Consider the following 23,487-nt stretch of genomic DNA (forward strand, 5'->3'; position numbering starts at 1 on the left):
CATGTTGATGAGGTTGAGAGTACGAATAATCAAGAAATGGATCTGCAGGGCTCGGTGGAGGTAGCATAGGTGGTGGCTGTGGTAGGGTAGTCAAACAGCGACAAACAGGGGATGGTTAAGGTTATCTTGTACATCGTTTTACTGATATTGTTAACTTGTTAACTTGCTACTTTTCTATAGGACGTTCACACTGAACTGAACTCATACAATATCGAAGGAAACAAATTATTAAAGTTATCTTGTACACCGTTTTACTGATAGTGAAGGTTTTTATTCATAGAAAAAGTACATGAGGAATTTTATTGTAGAAAACAAATGACAAGTACACGAAACTGTTTGTTGCGATCTCTTGTTGAATGTTTTTTTTTATTTTATTCAAAAGGTAACTCCCAAAACTTAAATCGTACGATTTTCTGAAACCATGTGTTATGGCTCGAATCCATAGTCAATCCTATTTCCGATTCCGATAGGAACAATTGACAATTGAATCCAATTGAATTTATATCATATCTTGCAATTATTCACCCATTATCACCAAATATGGACGGCCACTCTCCACCTAAAGGGCCAATCACTCTTCTATAAATACCTCTCTTATCCCACTAAAATGCTAAGTCATTTGCTATCCACAAACTCCTAAAACACATTATTTTCAAAATTCTAATTTTGGCATCAAAGATTCTTCGGCCAAAGCCCTCCCCCCATTCATCATGGGCGCGTAAGGCTTTTAGCCTTAATCGAAGGTGTTATTATTTTGCAGGTGCATTTTCGTCAAAAGAAAAAATGGCGGAAATTTGCATCCACAAAAATAAGGATTCAAGAGGATTTTAAATCCAAATCAGAGGTAGCCAATTAAAATTAAAAAAAAGAGTCTATAAATGTCATAGCCCGTCCCGAAATAAATTATCGATGACGTGAGTTGACTATTTTACCCTTGGACGTGAGTGTTGTGGTGTGTATTATGCATGTTAGTGGTGGTCCAAACTTATATTTTTCCTTAATTTTTGGACCAAATTAGAACTTAGTTTTTGTGGTTTTGGTTGGTGACCCACGTGGACTACTCACATACACACACAAACTCTTCCTCTCTCTCTCTCTCCCGTGCATTCTCTCTCTCCTTCCTCTCGGATTTTTCAGAAAATCCGTACAAAACGTACGGACGAACTTCAAAACCAACCTTTCACGCGCAGATCGAGGGTTCAGAGGGCACCATTGTGTTCCTGAGGTTCATACGAGTTGAATGGTACCATTTTTAGGTAAGAACTTCTTCGAAAACTCGTGAAAACCCTAACCCGATTTATGTCACTATTCATGCAATCGTAAAATCGTGTGTTTTTGGGGATTTCAAGCTTATAGGTAGCTTAAGGAGGTCCTCACGAGGATCGGAGTGGTTCGTTGGAAGAATTTGGACGTCGAATTATCGAGAACGACGAGTTTTAAGAATTGCCTGAATATCGAGGCTTTTTTCCGGTGGTTTCAGGGCTCGACTCAGGTATGATTTTGTTCGTCTTGGTGAGATCTTCAAAATGGTTCAAGTTTCATGAAGTTTGGTGTTAAATTGAGAGAGATATAAGGTTTTGAAATAAAACCCAGAAATAGGCGAAGTCACCGGCGTCCGGCGACTCGTCGGAGAAGATGAAGGCATATTCAGTCAGTTTTGACGGAATATGCTAACGGCGTTAGATGATGCCGTTAATAATTAACGGTATATGCTTAATTTTGGACGAAATATTCCTGACGATGTTAACTGCCGCCGTCAATGTGCCTGGCACATGCCCGCGCATGGGTGGCGCGTCTAGCCGTGCCTTGGTCGGCACGTGGCGGCGCGTGGGACGTCGAAATGTTTTTCTAAAAATATGGGGATGTTCGTGAGGTTGTGTAGATCACGTTGGTATATTCAAACATCCCATTTGAGCAATGTATGAGAAGTTATTAGCTTGTATTGGTTATGTGCTTTAAATTAACGTTTTTATAGTTGTTTCGTATATAGGGGAGACTTATCTCGAGGACGAGCGCAGTCAAGGGCGACTCGGGGCTACGACCTTTCTACATACCAGTGAGTGGGCTTTTGATTGTTAGTATATACTTATATACTTGATATTTTTTTCCAGAAAATGCATTTAAATGAAAGTATGCCTTGAAATGCCATGCATATAAATTTATATTCTGTATATGAATTGGTATATGATGTATAATATATAATTGTGGTGCTGTGGATGCTCAGGTAAGCTCAGGTGAGTTATGAATTATGAATGTGATTAAAGTTGTGATTGAGAAACATTGAGCTCATAAACCTGCACCTAGGGTGATTGTGATTTAGCCAAATATATGACACAGGCCTGTTATTATAATGTCACCTCCCGCACCATATGCTCACATTGGATCCAATTTAGGTGCACAGTCTTGTCGTACAGACCATCATAGGTGGTTCCGACTTGTAGGGGACTAGCGATTTATCGCCCAACTATCATGAGAGCGTGGTATTGAGCATAATTATATTACACCCAGTCTTGTAGTACAGACTCCTTTTAGTGGTTCCGACTTATGTGCAGTGTAGTGCCGCATAGGTCATTGTAGTGACTCCGGCTAGATTGAATAATGAGCTATGAATTCAGCCGTACAAACTTATGCAGGGGTTCCGACTAATATGTTATTTTCCATGAATTTATTCTCACCTGAGTTACTTATTCTATTTCTATGTTTTGGCATGACATACTTAAATATGATTATGTGAAGCAAGATTTGAATTGAGATATTTACATATATATTTATGCATATGTTTATATTCTATTTCTGGGAAAATTATATGTTTGTACCATACTTGATCAATCCCGAAACTACCAAACACCGGTCAACGTTATACCGTCAAGGACCCAGAAGAGTTTCCCTCCAACCAAGAGGCCAATCACAGCGCAACACGTGTTAACACCAAGAGGCCAATCACAGGGCGACACATGTTAACATCAAAGGCCAATCCCAGCATGACACGTGTCAAGGCCAGAACAAAGCTAGAAACTCTCTTCTATAAAAGGAGATCATTCTCCCACAATAATCCCTAATGTTATTTGTACTAAATCATTCACTAGTACTCACTAAAGGAGAGCTTGAACCTATGTACTTGTGTAAACCCTTCACAATTAATGAGAACTCATCTACTCAGTGGACATAGCCAATCTGGGTGAACCACGTACATCTTGTGTTTGTTTCCCTGTCTCTATCAATTTGCATACTTATCCACACTAGTGACCTGAGCAATCTAGCGAAGGTCACAAACTTAACACTTTCTGTTGTACCAAAGTCCCCACTGATTTTGTGCATCAACATTTGGCGTCGTCTGTGGGAACGACACTTATTCCCACTTTCTTCAGCTTTGTCAAGCTGGTTTCCACCATTCGTACACTCTCTTTTGACCAGGCATCCTTCTCCAACATGGGGAGCGGAGGAAGCCATGGCACACAGAATGACACCCCTTTTGCACCTAGTGCGAAGCAATGAAAGAAGGAAGGAAAGAAGCATACTCTTCAAGTTAAAGTCGATGAGCTGGAGGCTCAGAACAACAAGATAGCAATAAAGAATGAGATCCTCCAAGAACAATTATGAAAAGCTCTTCGAGACGTTCCATGAAACTAGGCGTACTCAAACATGCGAGCTTGTTGCCCCTGCGAACATCAACCATCATCTGGGTGCCCCCCCAACACGGAGGGTCACATTCCTTCGACATGGGTATCCCTGATGAGGAGCGAGCTAATCATCAAAACATTGATCAACATGAGACTTCTCTCAACCCAGCTGCTTCAACCCGAAGCAGAAGAAGTGGAGGAAAACAGCTCATTGCAGAAGGGTTGGAATGATCGAAAGTCGTTTATCGTGACTGCCGAGACTTCCTTAAGCAACGTCGAGAGAATCTTTTCCACATAAGCTCGAAGATCAATGACCCAAGGGTTTCTGAAAGACTCGGTTCCCTCCCACGAGCCAAGCCAGCTGCCCATCTAAGGAAGGAACGATAGGTCCCAGAGGAACATGAATGTACAGGGGACTCAGAGGTATTCTGACAGACTCGCCCTAGAAGTCAGTACGGCGAGTCCAAGGAAAAATCACACGCTCTTGCTCAAACTTTCCTACTTCCGAGAGATGATGAAGACTTACGGAAGAAAATTCCAGTGGTACATGACTCCACTTAAGACCCCCTTGTCCTACAGCTCATTGAGGAAGTAAACAAGTTGAAGGCTAAACGTAAGGCCGAGATACCTGACTGGAACCAACCCACGCTTGGCCCTCTCACAAGGAGGATCCTTGACACCCCCCTTCAAATGAAGATAAAACAAAAGCTTGGTTTACAACTCTACATTGGAAGGGAGGACCCGATTGAACACCTTAACCTCTTTGAGTCCACCATGGCATATCGGATGCACATCGATGAAGAGCGATGTCTTCTCTTCCTTTCCACCCTCTCTGGCGGAGCTCTAAATTGGTATTGTTGTCTTCCACCCAAGACAGTAGACTCATTTAAGGAACAAAGGAAACTGTTTGTCTCTCAACACATCTTCCAGACCGATCACTTACATTCTGCATATGACTTGTACACTATTCGCCATAAGCCGGACGAGTCACTACGAGAGTATGCCGGTCGCTTCAGCCATGAGTATCTTCGCTGCGCTGAGGCAGATGACAAGACCGCCCTCAAAGCCTACACGGCAGGCCTACGTGATTGTTTCTTCAAGTACATGATCAATGCCAACACTTGGAAGACTTACTCTGAGGTGATGGCACATGCTTACAACCACGCATTCGCCGAAGCAAGGACATACCAAGGGAACCCCCATATGGTTAACCCCTATCAACAAGTGGGAAGTGGAAGTCAAGTTTTACCAAGTGAGGAGATCTTGGCCATTCAGACACCCATTGCATCATCTCTTGCCTCATTTAGCTACTCGCTAAGTCACCAAACGTATTTGTCTATTGGTAAGAGGAATGATTTTTACTCTCAGCAAGCCCATTACAACAAGAGGGATAAAAATTCGTATCAAGACAACCAGGGGTGAACGTACCGTCGACTATTATGACTATGGGGCCAAGCCTCACTCTTTCAAAGTGGAGGAATAGGTATTGAAGGAAATGCTATTATAAGAAGGCATACACATTACAAATGATTGAGATCTCTTGTCACAAAAGCCATTCGGCAAATATTTAAAGAAGAGGGAATTCAGACAACTTCTTCTGAGTCTTTTGCATTCTTAGCACTAGAGCACTTGGTCTATGCTGACCTACCCCTATACTCCAACTCAGAGCTTCAACATGCGTACTTTGACACAAAGTATGTGATACTAAGTGTTACAACCAACATGGTTCACATATCGAAAGAATAGCAAAACATTCATAAGCATCACTCATGTCAATCAACATAAACATCATACATTCCAACACATTCATACATAAACATCATACATTCCAACACATCCATACATAAGCCAACTGTGCTTCGAAAGGGTTCAACATACTTTGTGTCATTGGACACTTACTACAATGTGCCTCGACACCTTGCCCTTATTCTCACCAACTAGATGATGAAATGTGAAGAACGAACTCATCTTCATACCACCAATCAGGTGATGAAATGTACAACCCGTACTCTCCTTCATGCCACCAACCAGGTGATGAAATGTATAACTCATACTCTAATATCATTTGACAACTTGCCACTCATGCCACCAACCAGGTGAAGAAGGAACTCATCTTCATCCCACCAACCAGGTGATGAAATTTACAACCTGTACTCTCCTTTATGCCACCAACCAGGTGATGAAATGTAAACCCGTACTCTAATATCATTTGGCAACTTGCCACTCATGCCACCAACCAGGTGAAGAAGGAACTCATCTTCGTGCCACTAACCAGGTGATGAAATGTGATGAAAGGTGATGAAGGAACTCACCTTGTACCACCAACCAAGTGATGAAAGCAACTCACCATTCATTCCACCAACCAGAAGACGAGTGGTACAACTTGTACATGTAACTCCTAGCATTCACAAATAATCAAAAACCCTCAAGCTTTACAAGTCAACTAGGGGAGCACTTATGCCTAACAAGAGTTATAGTCACCAACAAAGTCTTATTGCAAGCCAACAATGGATTCAGTGCATGGTATACGAAGATCAAACTCTTCAGCCCTTTTGCATCTGCTTCAGACATTTCTCCTTTGTAACAATGCAAACACTACAACTCGTAGAAAGCTTCACACACTCTTGATCAAGACTGTTCAAAGCAAATTCAATTTATATGGTTCATCCAAACCTTCGACTACTACAAGGTGTGGCTTGCATCACAATCTCTTGCTCAACAATGTGGAAGAAAAATTTGTATATGTTGTCTCTCCCACATTTTAAAATTTCTAGTTTTCCCAAAAAAAAAAAAAAAAGAAAAAAAAAAGAGGAAATTGGGAAATTCAACAACTTCAACAAATGGAGGGCAACTACAATTCTCAAAAGCTTCACACACTCTTGATCAAGATAGTGTGAAGCAAAATCAATTCATGGTACCCTACAAAGCTTCAACACAAAAGCGTCACCACAAAAGCTTCAACAAATGGAGGGCAACTACAATTCTCAAAAGCTTCACACATTCTTGATCAAGATAGTGTGAAGCAAAATCAATTCATGGTACCCAACAAAGCTTCAACCTCAAAGCTTCACCTACAAAGCTTCAACACAAAAGCTTCACCACAAAAGCTTCAACAAATGGAGGGCAACTACAATTCTCAAAAGCTTCACACACTCTTGATCAAGATAGTGTGAAGCAAAATCAGTTCATGGTACCCAACAAAGCTTCAACCTCAAAGCTTCACCTACAAAAGCTTCAACAAATGGAGGGCAACTACAATTCTCAAAAGCTTCACACACTCTTGATCAAGCTAGTGTGAAGCAAAATCAATTCATGGTACCTAACAAAGCTTCAACCTCAAAGCTTCACCTACAAAGCTTCAACAAATGGAGGGCAACTGCAATTCTCAAAAGCTTCAAACACTCTTGATCAAGAAAGTGTGAAGCAAAATCAATTCATGGTACCTAACAAAAGCTTCAACTCCAAAGCTTCACCTACAAAGCTTCAATACAAAAACTTCAACACTAAAGCTTCACCTACAAAAACTTTCTTCCCTTTTCCTTTCCAGAATTTCTTTTGATTTGAGTTGTTCCCCTGAGCCTTGTAACTGCTATCTCCCTCAGCCACACTTAGGCTAGCAAAAGCCTTTTCAGCTAAGTTTTCAGAGTGCATGTTTAACCTCTGCTCATAGCCTTTCAATGTACCAATCACATCCTGAACCTCAATGGAGTCAAGGTCCTTAGTTTCTTCTATAATAGATGCGATGGAATCATAGGATTTAGGCAAGCTATAATAAGTATCTTCTGCACTAATCTTTGGTTTGACAGTTCTTCACCAAGAGTTTTCATTTGGTTCACAATGTCAGTCATTCTTGTTAAATAAACAGATAGAGCTTCACCATCATTCATCCTAGTGTACTCAAAATCTCTCCTTAAACATTGTAGTTTGACAGATCTAACCTTTTTATCACCACGAAATTCTTGTTGATGAACATCCCACGCAGCCTTTGAGGTTTCAAAGTTTGAGATTCGAGGAAAAATCTCATCAGACACTGCCCCTTGAATGACACTAAGAGCTTTTGCATCTCTGGTTTCATTAACCTTCATTGACATTTTCTTCACAGACTGTTGATCTTCATCGTTAGACTCATCTTCAGTTTCTGCGATTTCAAAACCCTTGTCCACCAAATTCCAGAGATCATGTGATTTGAATATGGTCTTCTTCTTGATGGACCAAAAATCATAGTTGGACCCATTAAAGATAGGAGCCCTCAGATCTCCTCCATTGCTCGAGGTAGCCATGTGAGACTTTGTAAGAACAGATGAGGTTTTTCAAAACCTGGGTTTGTTTTTCCCCTTTTCTTTTCAGAGATATGAAGCACACAAAACGCCCAGTCCTGAAATTGATCAGAACCTATACTCTGATACCATGATAAATTCTTGTGTGTTAATTTGTAGTTGGTATGATGTATTTCTGGAAATTGACAAGGAACAAGAATTAGGAATTTCAGAGGAATGTGCAGTGCTCTCTCTCTGGAGCAAGCACATATATTTTCATTTTATATCAACACATTGGACTTTCGTCTTACAAGCTACTCTAGAGCAATATCAGCCCTTGATTCACAAACAGTAATCTAAAGCATACACTTGTCCTATGAGACTAAGCATTCACTTAACTGTTGGTTTCTTCCTTCTCAACCATTCGATCAAAACCAAATTCTATTTAATTCCAACAGGATTGAATGCATGCACCAGTATTCCTATTTCGACTGTTTGTTTGGAGGGAAATAAACTTTTCATTATGGAAAAGGAGAGAGTTTTTACTTGGTGCATAATTAGATACTTTACCTCTCCCTTGCAACTACTAGAGTTGCAGCGGAAATGTTCGATATACCAGTTAAAGGCGTTTGGAAGAGGGACTTAAAGTTGCATGGAATTTAAGCCTAATTTGGTAGGAATGCACTACAAAATACGGATATAGGAACTTAAAAAATGACTAGATGCAATACATTTGGTAGGAAAAGTGTTTACGTAGTGCATTTATAATGTTCAAGTAGTAGTTTTGTAGTGCTTGAGTAGTTTGGAGTCATAGTGTTCCCATAATGTATTTTTAACAATTGAGTCTAAAGTTTCATAATAATTTAGGGTCCCTCATCCACACTATAACAAGGACACAAAATTAACAACAGTAAAAGCACGAGTACATAAAATGACACTTAGATAATGGAAAATTTCAGGGCAAAATAAAAAATGTTCAAGGTGTTTATAACGAGCGATCCAATTATATACCCGTTTCTTTTTGGTGAGAAAACTTATGGGTACTTCATCTTACATAGTCTGCTACGCCTGAAGTTTGAGAAATAACTGTGTTTTCATCCTTCATAAAGAAAAGTGTACAAAAACGTCGTCAAAAAATAGGCAAAAAACTACAACCGACTCATTTACAACCAAGGTAACACCAACAGCTGCAAAATCACATCTCCATCCTTGACTCTCACACTGCCAATACCAAATTAGCATTGTATGCATTGCCAATATGCCATTGTCACGGCTATTGCATTAGCAATGTTGCTTTTCATTCTTAAGTCTTCGACTTATTAGTAGATAAAAGCAGTGTTCATATCTTTTGCTTCCGTTTCCAGTAATGGGATTGTTCAATCATATTAGCAACAAAATCATGTCCAGTCAATGTGCAATTGAGCACATGTTTTTTAGGTTTACTAGATAGCGTTACAGTTTACCATTCAATTTAGCGATAAAACTGTGAGAAGATGGTAAAGATAGTGGTAGTAGGGACAAATAAGGGGAATGGAATGTTCATCAACCCAACTCCAACCATATTCATCCTTTCCTACATTACGCAACTAGTAAAAGAGTGAAATAAGCACAACCAAAATCAAATTCTGAATCAAAAATAGCAAATAGAACTGAAAATATTGCTCGATCTGAAATTTCATTTATTTTTCATCATCTACATCAAGCGAACCTAACAATTTTTAGTCTAATTCTAATAAAGTGCAACAATGTATTTTTGCATTAGGACCACATACCAAACGTGGACTGGCAAAAATGATTTACGCACAACTAAAGCATTGCAATTGCATTAGATTTTCCGGATGTTGAATAAACAATTTTAATAGTATTTCAGAATTAAGGAAAAAACAAATATTTCAAGTAAAAACAAGTGATAAATATATGAGTTCAATCTGCTATCCTATCAGAGATCAGCATAGTCGATAGTTCGGTATATAGAACAAAATATAGAGGATCTATTTCATCCTTTGTGAGAAAGAGAATGCAAGAGCAAGTTAGGCTTAAGGTAGAATCTCAATGCAACCACTAAAACACCATCTACTAGCTGGTATAAAACACATCTCACCATCACCATCAACCCTACAAACACCAAGTTAGCATTGCCAAAATAAGATCTGTTCATTGAGTTCACCATCACCACTGATATATATAGCATCAGCAGCCCTCATGCTTAGATCACCCATTTATTTGTCCCTCTAATATTTCGCTCCACTAATCACATTTCTTCTCTGAAAAAATGACAAGAAAATGGATTTCTCACATATATAAAAATATTGTGCTGTTATCGAATTACCTTCCCTTACATGAAATCACATCTCCATCACAGATACTGAAATAACAATATAACCCAAGTCCAAAAATTCAAAACTCTTGAAAGAAACCATAATCACTTCCAAAATTTTGAATTATTGGATACAGATAAGATTAAGGTTATTTCATAGTTTTCACTAGTATAACCACAAAAAACAAAATAACTCAAAGCCAATATATGGTACATAAACGAACAAACTCACATGCTAAATAGTAAAGCAAAATATGATGCAATAACACATAAATGCCGGAACTAAGAACGAAAGAGAGATTATCTGCTCATGCAACCACAATGACGATCTTGATCATGCCACCGTGGCCTTCTGGTTCCTTCACAATGACCATAGCTTCTGCTTCGTTAATATATATTTCTCTATTTTTATGTGATGATGTTTCCGATTGCTAGGTTTACTTGCCTTGCACAGTAATTCAAATTTAAAAAGGAATAAGATATGACTTTTTTTATTAGCACCTCACAAAATGTTGAATGTACCCCACATTAAAATTTAATATTAAATGACTTTTTTACCCCACTATACAATGACAATTTTGACCTTATTAGGTTTAAAAAAAAATATTTCTAAATACACCCCAAATCACTTTTAGCGTATTATTTATCTTCTCAACTATCAAAACTCTTTCACCCTCCATTGTTGAACAAAACCCTAACCAATGAAACTACAAACATGTTGATTGAGAAAAATTGATTTGGACAAATGGAACACGAAATCTATGTTTCGGAAGTTTTACATGAGGTATGACTTCATAGTTTTCATTATTTTAGTGATTTCGACGACATCGATAATTATTTAATCTTGCATTTGCTGCGTTATTTAAACTTCTATATTCATATTCATCTTTTAGGGATCACAAGGATCCCTACGGCTGTTCATCAGTTTCTTTGCTGCTAGGGTTTTGTTGATTTTTGGGTTTGTTTTTCTCTGAGAAACTCTATAATCTGATTACTGGCATGAAATTAGTAATAGACTGAATACGAGGTCTCCTAATAGACTGTTTAAACTAAGGTTACTGAAGCCCTAGCATCCTAGATCTTTGGTACTATCTTAAAGCAAAAAAGAAACTGCTAGCAAAGACAGAGGGATGACATACGGGCAGGGACGAAGGCACTATAGGCCTAGAGGGGGCGGATGCCCCCACTCTTGTGTGTGTGTGGGTGCAGAAAAATTGTACAATTTTGCATCTCAATGACCAACCCTAATTAAAATAAAAATTAAACCCTATATGTTAATTGGCATCAAGAGAAATGCTAAGGACGCTCTTCCAAAAATGGACCTCTCCATGGACTTTCCGTCACCTCATATTTTTAGCACAATCCCCATACCAACATTATTAAAAAGTGCGCCAAAAACATGAGGTGGCGGAGAGTCCCACTTTGAGAGAGTCTCTTTAGCATTTCTCCTAGTATCAATATGACTGATTTCGCCAACAATGATAGTGTTTTGTATGAAAAACATTATAGATTAATATATAAGTGTTTGTTTAGTAAATTTTTTAGCCTTATAATTGTAACTTTGTTGTATGAGGATGCCCCACTTCATACAAATCTTTGGTTTCATCCCTGCACGGGCATCATTAAAGTCGAGCATACTCTTACGACTCTCTCGACCCAGGCTTGACTTCTCCCCCCAAAGCAAAATTACAAATTTCATGACAACCTTGGACGAAAATGCTTCTACAATCCGATTGAACAATTCAGGACTGTCCACAGCAAGTGCGACACTGTAGTAGCGATGAAACTTAAGATTATTTTATGGAGTCATCAAGGAAAAAAGAGAAGGAAACACGTGTTAAAAATGCTTAAGATTATTTAAAAGAACAAATTTGCTCAAAGCATGAGAATAACAGAGCATATACTTATAGTCGATAAGGATTGTAAAAGAGTTTTGGATTTTGTTCAGGTGATATCCTTCATTGCTAGTTTTGGTGTGTTTATTTGATTAATTCATAATATTTTTGGTAATCCGATGAAACATACGTGTGGTTACGTGTGTATCTTTGGGTGAAAGATACAAAAAGTGAGCATTTATATTTAATACACCAATAGTAGGGTTTTTAATACACAAGTGGCGGTTATTTAGTTTCTATGTGTACATTCAAATGCATGGGAGAGTATGTGTTTAATTGAAGCTGGACGATTGTTACACGAAATATTTATTCTCAAAGTAAACCATATATGAAGTTTACTGCATATTAGTCAGTATAATGCCAGAAATTAAGTTGTCACAAGGTTGATTCTTCCCAATTTATGTACTGTATGAAAGTTTTGTATGAGTAGCATTTGTGAAATACAATTATCCCATGGCTATGGTGTCAAGGGAACTATGAAACCTTGGGTGTGGGGAGGAAGGGGGGTGCATGACCCTTATGGCCTCAACTATGTTTCATCGGTGGTGCGGGATAGCTGTCCATCTTTTCAGTTGTCATGAGGACCGAGCAAGAAAGAGAGACTGATCTCATGAAAGTTTATTGTCTTTCATGAAAATTGTGAGAAACTTAGAGTTTCTGTTCATTTCACTTTCATTTTTTTTGGTGTGATAGTTCTTTATTATGCATTCTTTATTGTGGATAATGAATAATTATGTTTTTGATGTTATAGTTATTGATTTATTTATTTTTATTGAGGATCGTTTGCAAGTAATAGTTTTTTTTTTTCTAATGTTAATTTCATATTCTTTTTTTTTTTTTTTCTTCCATTGGTTATTCATTTTCTTCTTTGCAGGTTACAAATCCAGCCATTGATCGTCTTAGAGAAGGTTTGGTTATGTCCCTTGAAATGAACATTGGAAAGCGACAAAATATTTTGGAGGTTGGACCTGAAAATGCATCGCAGGTTTGTTAGCATGTACTACTCTGCCTATTGATATTGAGTTGTATGGTTGTTAACAAATAATTGAGGTGTAAGATTCTTTGTAAATAAACGAGGATTTGATACTATTTTTTTGTGTATTTAAACAGGATAGCATACAAGGCAATACCTCTATAGGGGACACTGAGTTTGTAACAACATGTTCATTCACAATATTCATGGTCATCAAAGTTATCTTGTTAACTTCCTACTTTTCTGTAGGACATTCACACTGAACTGAACTTATACAATATCGAAGGAAACAAATTATCAAAGTTATATTGTACACTGTTTTACTAATATTAAAGGTTTTTATTCATAGAAAAAGTACACGAGTAATTTTATAGCAGAAAACAAATGACAAGTACACGAAATCGTTTGTTACGATCTCTTGTTGAATGTTTTTTGATTTTATTCAAAATGTAACTCTCAAAACTTAAATTGTACGATTTTCTGAAACCATGTGTTATGGCTCGAATCCATAGTCAATCCTATTTCCAATTCCGATAGGAACAGTTGACAATTGAATCCAATTGAATTTATATCATATCTGGCAATTATTCACCCATTATCACCAAATATGGTCGGCCACTCTCCACCCAAAGGGCCAACCACTCTCCTATAAATACCCCTCTTATCCCACTAAAATGCTAAGTTATTTGCTACCCACAAACTCCTAAAACACATTTTTTTTTTTCAGAATTCTAACTTTGACATCAAAGATTCTTCAGCCAAAGCTCTCCCCCCCCCATTCATCATGGACGCGTAAGACTTTTGGCCTTAATCGAATGTGTTATTATTTTGTATGTGCATTTTCATTAAAGGAAGAAATGACGGAAATTTGCATCCATATAAATAAGGATTCAAAAGGATTTTAAATCGAAATCAGAGGTAGCCAATTAAAAATTAAAAATAAAAGTAAAAAAAGTCTATAAATGTCTAGATTTAGTGAAAATGCTAAAGATTGCAAGAATATTAATAGGCAAAGAATATTGATGGATTTAAGTCTGGGTACTATAAATACCAAATACCAAGAATCCAACCGATTTCCAAATCCAATTGCGGCGGCTAAGGTCGGAACAAAGAGGCCTTCAAAACCTCCATGGGGCTTTTGTGAGAAAAAACAAATGAATGTTGTCAACAAAGCCATTGAACATTCAAATCTCGGCCACCAAACGTCCAACGAGCCCTTCAAAATCTCCATGGACTCGACGGGCTCGACTGCAGAGCTTATGGCCACCTCATCCAACAATGTACGGTGCGCCGCCTGGTTGGTCCGGCCAAGCAGCTCCACGTCCGCCTTGTCCTCTTCTCCGTCACACCCGGCAACTTGCTGGCCTCAAAGCTCATATGTTTCTTCTCCAAATCCAGTAACTTCAAGTATGCCCGCAAGGTGTTCGACCAAATTCCCCACCAAAACGCCTTCTCTTGGAACGCCATGCTCATTGGTATTCCCTTAACAATGCGCACGTCGACACCCTGAAGCTGTTTCCGGCTATGGTATCTTCATGTTCGGATCAAGCGTGCCCGAAGTTTACCGTGACGTGTGTGTTGAAGGCTCTGGGCGCTTTGCTTCCGGGTTCAAAATTGGCTAAGGAGGTTCATTGTTTTGTTCTGCGTCTTGGGTTTGATTCGGATGTTTTTGTTGTTAATTCTTTAATTACTTACTACTCGAGATGTGATGAGGTTGGTTTGGCGATAGCTTTATTTGATAGGATGCCAGAATGAGATATTCTGTCGTGGAATAAGATGCTTTTGGAGCCTTCTCAGGCCGGGTATAATGAGGAGTGTAAAGAGTTGTACAGGGAGATGTTATGTTTAGGCATGTTGGGTTGACACTGATAAGTTTCTTGCAGGCATGTTTACGGTCAAATGACCTTATGCTCGGTATGGAAGTTCATCAGTTTGTGAATGAGTATCAGATCGAGACGTGTGTTTTTCTTTGTAATACAAGATGTGGTAGCTTGGGTGCTCACGAATTATGCAGTGAGATGAGTGAAAAGGATGAGGTCACTTATGGCTCATTAGTTTCGGGTACATGCTTCACGGGTTTGTTGACAAAGCCATGGATGTTCTTCGAGATAATAAGAAGCCAAAGTTAAGTACTTGGAATGCTGTGATTTCAGCTCCGATTCAGAATAACCGGCATGAAGAAGCCTTGGATTTAATTCGTGAAATGCAGGCATGTGATTGCAAACCAAATACAATATACTATGACATTGTCAAACATTCTTCCTACAATATCGTATTTCTCAAATCTGAAACACATAGTGTTACTGAAAGAGAATTTAAATATCCTAAGAATTCCATGAAAGAATCCATACAAATCCATTGAAATCCATATAAATCTATCATAATCCATATAAGAATTGTAGAGTGTATTATTTTTTTTTTTTTTGAAACATGTCACTTAAAAAAGTCTTTTAAAAAGTCTATTAAAATCATCTAAAATCCAAATCGACTATACACCTTTACACTATGTTTGGATGGAGAATTTCTAAATTATCACAGAATTTTAAATGACGGGAATTACAATTGACAGTAATTAAATTCCCGTTAAATGAATTTCATCGTTTGGATGTTGGATACATAGAAATTACAAAATGACGGGAATTCCAAATTTCATTGTTTGGATATTCTCTAGAATTTGTATTAAATAGAGGAATACAAATTTGAATCAAAAGTTAAAATGGTTATAAATCTATCACTCCCTCATACGAAATACACCAATCACCGTATCAGATTATTCGATTGCAGAAAAAAAATTAGAAAAGGATATATATCTGTGGAGATGGCCATTTGAAACATAATATGTTGCGAGCATTATCAAAAGGAAACAGAACTACAGACGCAAAGGGAAAAGTAAAATAAGGTATGAAGGCAAGCTAGGTCTAGTCTGTGAGTGCTTGCTTACACTTATCCATTCGTCGTTTGGATTGATATCAAGAGCTTTCATATGACTGCCAAGAGGAAAGCCAAAGGAGATGGGTAAAAGGAAAATAAGGCAACTGCTATACGTAACTGGGAAATAAGTTGCCACAGTGCTTGATCTATTGAAAACACAAAATTTAATTGGTGGCAGGAGCTGCCATATTAATGCTTGAATGTTTGGTTCTTTCAAGAATTGCTCAAACTAGTTGGTGCACGAAAAATGATTCTGCAGTAACCATTGATGCCAGAAACAGACTAAATTTCGTCTTCGGCAGTTATTCCACAGAGTGCATATAGTTACACTCTAATTTTACTTAAGAAAATATGACACCCATATCTTTTACAGGCAACCCCTCAAACAACTCCCGAGCTGATTCCATATATCCCTAACCTTGGTATAAGCAACTATCAAAAGGGAAAGGAAACAGGTTACTGCTATGTTCAATATTATTTGTACTATTACTTTCACCAACCTAATAAACAACACCAAGGTTGATAATGCAGCACAAATGCCATTAAGCATCTCACTTCCAAATTCTTTTTAATCCTATACCTAACACAAAGACCACCAAATTTTCTTCCACATCTTTTGAACCAGAAAGCAGAAAGCAGATGACTACAAATCAGAAAGCAGATGTCAAAACCAACAACCAGAAAGCAGAGTTGACCAACAACCAGAGTATTAGCATTCACAGCACAATCTAATGAAAGTATTTATGTAAACATCCTTGCTAAAGAATCAATCACAGCTATCAAGCATATCACTAGCATATCAAGAATCAGAGTATTAGCATTCACTAAGACAATATAATCAAAGTAAAAGTTCCAACAATTAATAGCTGCAATAATGTGATGAGTCTGTAATAATATGATAAACTTGATTGAAGTAGAAAAATCCCAATAAAGCACACGTGCAAATGTGAATGAACTTTCCTGACATGCAGTACTTTTATTCTAACTAATAACGCATGGTTGATATTTCACATATGCTTGACTTATTTTCATCATTGCATGCAACACATTGTGAAATTGCCGACTAATTGTTTCCTTGGAACGATAATAGTGTAAACCGACAACTCTAAACTTCAAGTTGTGGGCAAGTATATGCAAAAAAATTGCAACAAATTCTTCAATGGACACATGTCTAGTGCAAACTAATCCACCAATCCCTTGTAAAATCTCACATAACCGTTTAAATGCACTCTTGCTAACTCGTAATTGTTCAATGCAAGTTGAATCTTTTCCATTAAACAATCGGCCGAGGAAAGATTGTCTTTCTTGATCCCAATCATTTGAAGGTTCTTTAAGAAGAACACTTTTACTATACCAATGCATGACAATGACAATAAAATATATAATCGTACCGACAATAATTTTCCTCTTTTTCCTATTTTCCTCTTCATTTATAGCACGCTTTCGCTTTAACCTCGTTAGCATGTCTACAACATCAGTATGTTCCATACCTGTTTGAATATATGAACAAAGAATTCTCACTAGTGAACATAGCTGGAAATGATATAGTGCAGGGAAACAAGAAACTCATACTTGGTAATTTTCCCTTAGCTTTTGAGCTTAACAGATCTACTGGAGTAACTGGTTATGTGCTAAATCTAATTTGTTATCAAATACTAAAGTTTGTTTTCATCTTTTTTTCAGCGTTCCTATGGTAGTTGATGAGGTTTAATATGCTTCAACTTTTGAGAAATCTACGATCTCACTCCCAAGGAAAGGAGATGACGGATGCTGATATTTTAAAGTGGGCTAACAACAAAGTCAGAAGCACAGGCAGAACTTCTCAAATGGAGAGTTTTAAGGTTCAAACGGAATAAACCTGTTTTCGTTTTAAATGTAGGTTCGGTCATAATTCAACTAATTAACAAGACGATTATAATCCGATTCTTGACTTGAGTTGTTTCCCAGATAAGGTTAGACCGAATACACAATTCAATTGGAAAAAAAAATTAATAAACACCCAAGCATATGAGTATCACCAAAATTCACAACTGTGAAGCCAGTCCCTGCATCCATGACAATAGCCCACATATTCGCAGACGAAGCAACGCAACTAATATGTATACCCAATTAATAAACACCCAAGCATATGAGTATCACCAGAACTCATTAAACATAATACACTTGATGATTTGAACCTATACGCAGAGATAGACTATACTATAATAATTCGAACCGTAATAATTCAAGAAAGAAGAGAGAAGAGAGAAGAGGCTGACCTAGAATGAAGGAAGAAGATGAAGCACGAGCGTCCCTTCTAAGATTGGTGAGTTATAACAGAGTGAAGCCCTTTTTATTGTAAACTTTGGCGCCAATCATCCCAGTTTGGCACCCTAATCATGAAATTTGCCGCCTGCAAGATTTCCATCCGATGGATTTGGGATTCTCTCCGTTGTTGGAATTGTGAAATTCCACCTATTTTGATGGAAATTAAACTCGGGATTGTTCATCCCCGATTTCCCCCTTTTTTTCCCGTGGAATTTGCCGTTTCTCTCGCAGCAGGGTTGCCAAACGTGGGAAAACTGCTTTCCCATCCTAATTCCCTAGTTTAAGTGAAATTCTGTTTTATTTTACTGTATCCAAACAAAGTGTTAGTTTTTGTAAGTTCATTATGATGTGCATTAGAAAAAAAAAAATTTGATTGTTTGGTACGTATGTTTGTTTGATTGTTTTAAAAGGTGAAGGTGAAACCAAGGCGTTTGATCGATAACTTCACCTATGGGATAGCCTCTCATCAGTACCTAAAATTATTGTAATATCGTCTAGGTGAAGCTATTGATGAAATGCTTTGGCTTCGCCTTTGCCTTTTAAAACATTGATGTCCACTCATCCTGAGAAGTAGGTTCATTGGACAATATGTCAAAATAGACATCCATTTATATTCAGCTTGTAGAATTTGCAAACCTAAGAGTGGAATGTACCAAAATGGTGACCTAACTAATTTTATTGGTGTATAATTTCAGGCCAAAAGAGTGGGAATTATGCTCATCTGGACACCAATATGAATCACAATTGAGTTATGCTGTATAATTTGGAAGATATAATAGGATAAATTATGACTCAATAGATAAAACTCCTTGCGCTGGGTAGAAACCACAACACGAAATGCAAAGATAATCACCAGATTGGGAGTTATCTGAAGAGAAGATGATGCATACAGTCAACGCCTTTAAATAAACTTAGGGCTGGTTTGGTATTGCTGTGCTTTGAAAAAAAACTGCTATGAGAATAAATGGCTGTGCTGTGAGAATAAGCGGCTGTGAAATAAATCAGCAGAGTGTTTGGTAAACTTTTTTGTAAAAGTGCTTTTGGAAAAAAAAGCAGTCTGATAGTGGGTCTTTTCATTAAAGGAGCACTGTAACTCCGTGTGCTTTGAAAAAAGCCAGTTTTCCAAAGCTGCAAATAGCAGTTTCAGCTTTTTCCTTTGATTTCAGCTTATTCTCACAGCAGCTTTCAAAATAAGCCTTTATTTTCAGTTTACCAAACACCTAAAACCCTCACAGCTTTTTTTCATGGGTGCTTTTTTTTTAAGCACCTCACTCCCAAACCACCCCTTAGTGGCACAACTAATTCATCCTTAAGGTCGACACCCCTACACCACGAAGGAAAAACATTTCCAGGATAAAAAAAGCAACCATTTTTACTCGCACTCCATCTCTTACCGTGTGGAGCAAGACTTGTACAAGCAATATTGTCATGACATAGTCCTGGTTCATTCCAATAAAGAAACAAGATATATCAAGGATTATATCCTTCACGACATTGTCAATCAGCCCATCATAGCTTATTTTAAGCTTTTCGTGAATTTGCATATTATGACGTCTTTTCAATTTACGCAAGGCACTTTTCCATTCACTTTTGAGTTTTGTACACAAAGAAGAACCTAAAATCTCAAGTGCTAGTGGCAGATCTCCGCAGTAATCAACAAGTTTGCAAGAGAGTTCATGAAATTCTGGATCAGGAGGACCACTATCAGGAAAGGCATGGCAACAAAAGAGCTTAAGAGCTTCTTCTTTATTCATTAATTGTGTCTTACATATATTATCCACTTTAAGCATCTTTAGCTAGTGTTCGTCTCTTGCTGTTACAATAATTCTACTCCCTGGACCAAATGTGTCATGTTTTATAGCTAACTCTTGTAATTGTTTCACACAATCAACGTCATCAACTACAACAAGTATCTTTTTGCTGCCAAGTCTTCTTTCTATTTCCTTGGTCCCTTGATAGACAGTACTTACCTTTACTTTGGCTAATTTCAAGATATTACGAAGAAGTTTGTTTTGCAATTTTACCATATCCCCTTCCCTCACTTTTGAAAGGACACAGTTACCTTCAAAGTTTTGATGAAGGGGTGGTTTGGGAGTGAGGTGCTTAAAAAAAAAGCACCCATGAAAAAAAGCTGTGAGGGTTTTAGGTGTTTGGTAAACTAAAAAAAAAATGGCTTATTTTGGAAGCTGCTGTGAGAATAAGCTGAAATTAAAGGAAAAAACTGAAGCAGCTATTTGCAGCTTTGGAAAACTGGTTTTTTTTCAAAGCACACGGAGCTACAGTGCTCTTTTAATGAAAAGACTCACTATCAGACTGCTTTTTTTTTCCAAAAACACTTTTACGAAAAAGTTTACCAAACACTCTGTTGATTTATTTTACATCCGCTTATTCTCACAGCACAGCCGCTTATTCTCACAGCAGTTTTTTTTCAAAGCACAGCAATAACAAACCAGCCCAAAATCTGCTGACAATGGCCTGTGCAACTGTTGTCTTACCCGTTCCAACCATAACCAAAATTCCAATAACACGAACAGCATCTGATCCTCCAATATCAAACTCATCGCTGATGGGTTGTACACGAGAATCTATTCCAACTTGGTTGGCGGCTACATCTGGGTGTGTGTTGTTCAGTCTTCTAGTGATGTCGTCAACAAATTTCCATATAAACTGTCCTTCATACCTAGCAGTTAAAATACAAAGGTAAATGTAACTCCAGGATTTAACTCAACTAACACATTATTCATTAGTATGATAACAGATTTTGGAATCGAATAAGATTTCAATAAATACATTGTTCAACTTCTGAAAACAGTCATTCAAACAAATGCAACGGCAAATTATGTTGATCCATGTGATTAGCTCAATTCGTCCACATTGATAGTTAGATCAGCGTTTGCAGATTCTCACTTATTTTCATTGCAATGTGTCATATGAAAAATTATAAGCCCTCCTTGAGAAGCCAACACATGACATTCGTAAATGCAGAGATGTAAAAGGGTATGGAAAAGAAAGTAGATCGACTAGAATGATAAAAAGTAAGTTTCAATTGCTGAACTTATCAAAATCAAATACCGACTCTATGGCAATCAAATAGTGACAACATGTCCATCATATATGTACGACATACTGAATACTAATCAACTCTGTGATTGGAAAATGATCATGTCCGCCAATTTTTCAATATGAGGAAGTCAAAAAGTAGACTGTGCAAGGAATTACCCATCATTGTTTTCAAGATTGCCACCAGCCAAATTTCCAGCTTCATTCAAAGCAAATCTCCACCTCAGCACCTTATCTTCAGGGAAGAGCTGTTCATGTTTCTGAAATGGCTCTGCAAAACTGCCAGTTTGACGCCTAACATGTGAAGGATCAATATCATAGAACATTGGCAAAACCGTTTGCTTGTTCTACACTCCATGATATACTCCAGCTCGTCAAGACACCATCTCAAATCCGCGTACTGTTTTGAGAAGACAATAACGGCGATCCTAGACCGTTTGATCGCTTCCACCAACTAGTCTCTTATATTTTCGTCTCTTGGAAGTTTTTTCTCGTCTATGAAGACGTTGACGCCTTCTCTCTTTAATGCGCAGTAGAGGTTGTCGGTGAAGGTCCGGCGCATGTCTTCGCCTCTGAAGCTCAGGAACACGTCATGTTCCCATTGTTTTGAAGAGGAAGCTTCAAGGGCTGCCCTGGCATCCATCAATCAATCCTTCTTTGCCGGCAGAGGTTGTGGTTTTTGCCCAAATGATAGAGAAATACCATGTTCAAGTCAACTCAACAGCTCAAAAACGCGTCGTACCGTATTTGGATTGTTTTGAAGAGGAATCTTCCAGAGTTCATGACCCGGGAGTGGTTGTGTTTTTAGAATAAGGATCCTCTCCGGATCCTCTTTGTGAGGATCCTAGAAATTCTTAAATCGTGTCCGTTCATTGTACATCGTGCAATCTGAAATTATTTTAAATACTTTTATTTAAAATTAAAGAGGAACAGTACATGACAAAAACTTATCGCACAATATAGATGAACAGACACGATTTGAAGATCCCCGAGATCCTCACAAAGAGGATCCGGAGAGAATCCTCTTTCGTGTTTTTATAACGAGTAAGGTCATTATAAAACCTTGAGTTTTTGCCCCAGATTTGCCATCAGAACAGCAATATAAACCCGTCACATGAGAAGCTGAAGAAGGGTCTATTTGCTCAAGGAAATGTACATGTTCTTTTCATATCCTCCAGCAGCAAGTTCTTGCAATTTTAAAAAGCTTACTGCATTTAAAAAAAAAATTGATTGTACTAACTTATGCAACATCAATTTTGTTGAATGCAGCTTGTCGTCCAGCCCATTACTGCACGTTACTAGAATAACATGTTTGACGAAGTTGAGCCTTCTTCGAGAAGCAACATCGCAGCGAGAATACAAAGGTTTTGCGGATGTTGACGATGACTCCGAGGTGATTCCTTCATCGAAAGGCAAAGGGAAGGCGGATATGAGACACCAAGGGAAGCGAGTGTTGCCATCAACTTTCAATTCAGTGGTTCGTACATAGATCCGCGTACATTACAGTTTGAATTTAGACACATTGTTGTACTGTTTCTGTGAATGAATATCGCTTTCGAGGGTAATTGATGAAATCATTATTATTCGTACATAGGATTATGAGTTTGTTCCAAGGAGAGAGTTTGATGAGTTCGTACAGTCGATGAAGGTCCGGTTAACGACAATGTTAGAGGAATTAGAGTTCGAGCGGGGTGCCGGAAGGGCCTTGGCTACCAAGGTTGAGCATCTACGAGCCGAATCAGCCGGTCAATCATTTCAGAAGAGCCCGACCCCTAATAAGTTGGTACAAACACAACGGGACGCAAAAAAGAAGTGGCGGATACCAAGTTGGATAAATCTGATACCCCTCCACAAGGCCATGACCTGGTTTACGAAGATCTAAATGCATCGTTCACTCCAACTCACACCTCTACCGCCGAACAAAATTCGCCTGCAGGAAATGACAAAGGCGTATCGATAAGAGGTGTTACTTTTCCAGATTTTGATGTCTACTTGCCCACGATAGTTTCAGCCTGCAATGCAAATGATGTCGCCCAATCACTCATGCATATATTAGAGTTAAAATTAGATGGCGACTTGGGAGAAGGGCAAATTGTGTATCTTCGAGAGGGAGATGACGAAACTGAGG

General features: G+C 38.1%; 1 protein-coding gene and 1 pseudogene across 1 annotated transcript; one reads left to right on the plus strand and one right to left on the minus strand.

Annotated features, from left to right (window-relative positions):
- Positions 1-14,070: 14,070 nt before the first annotated feature.
- On the plus strand, positions 14,071-15,410 carry LOC126615982 (pentatricopeptide repeat-containing protein At2g37310-like; annotated as a pseudogene).
- Positions 15,411-19,993: 4,583 nt separating this feature from the next.
- LOC126616512 (TMV resistance protein N-like) lies at positions 19,994-22,022 on the minus strand. Its single transcript, XM_050284591.1, has 2 exons — positions 21,519-22,022; positions 19,994-20,979 (listed from the first exon to the last, which is right to left on the minus strand). Exons 1-2 carry the CDS (start codon positions 21,683-21,685, stop codon positions 20,712-20,714), a joined length of 435 nt encoding a protein of 144 aa, XP_050140548.1. The 5' UTR covers positions 21,686-22,022; the 3' UTR covers positions 19,994-20,711.
- Between the last annotated feature and the right edge of the window lie 1,465 nt (positions 22,023-23,487).

Source organism: Malus sylvestris, chromosome 3, assembly GCF_916048215.2.
Source record: "Malus sylvestris chromosome 3, drMalSylv7.2, whole genome shotgun sequence".
NCBI classification, from domain to species: domain Eukaryota; kingdom Viridiplantae; phylum Streptophyta; class Magnoliopsida; order Rosales; family Rosaceae; genus Malus; species Malus sylvestris.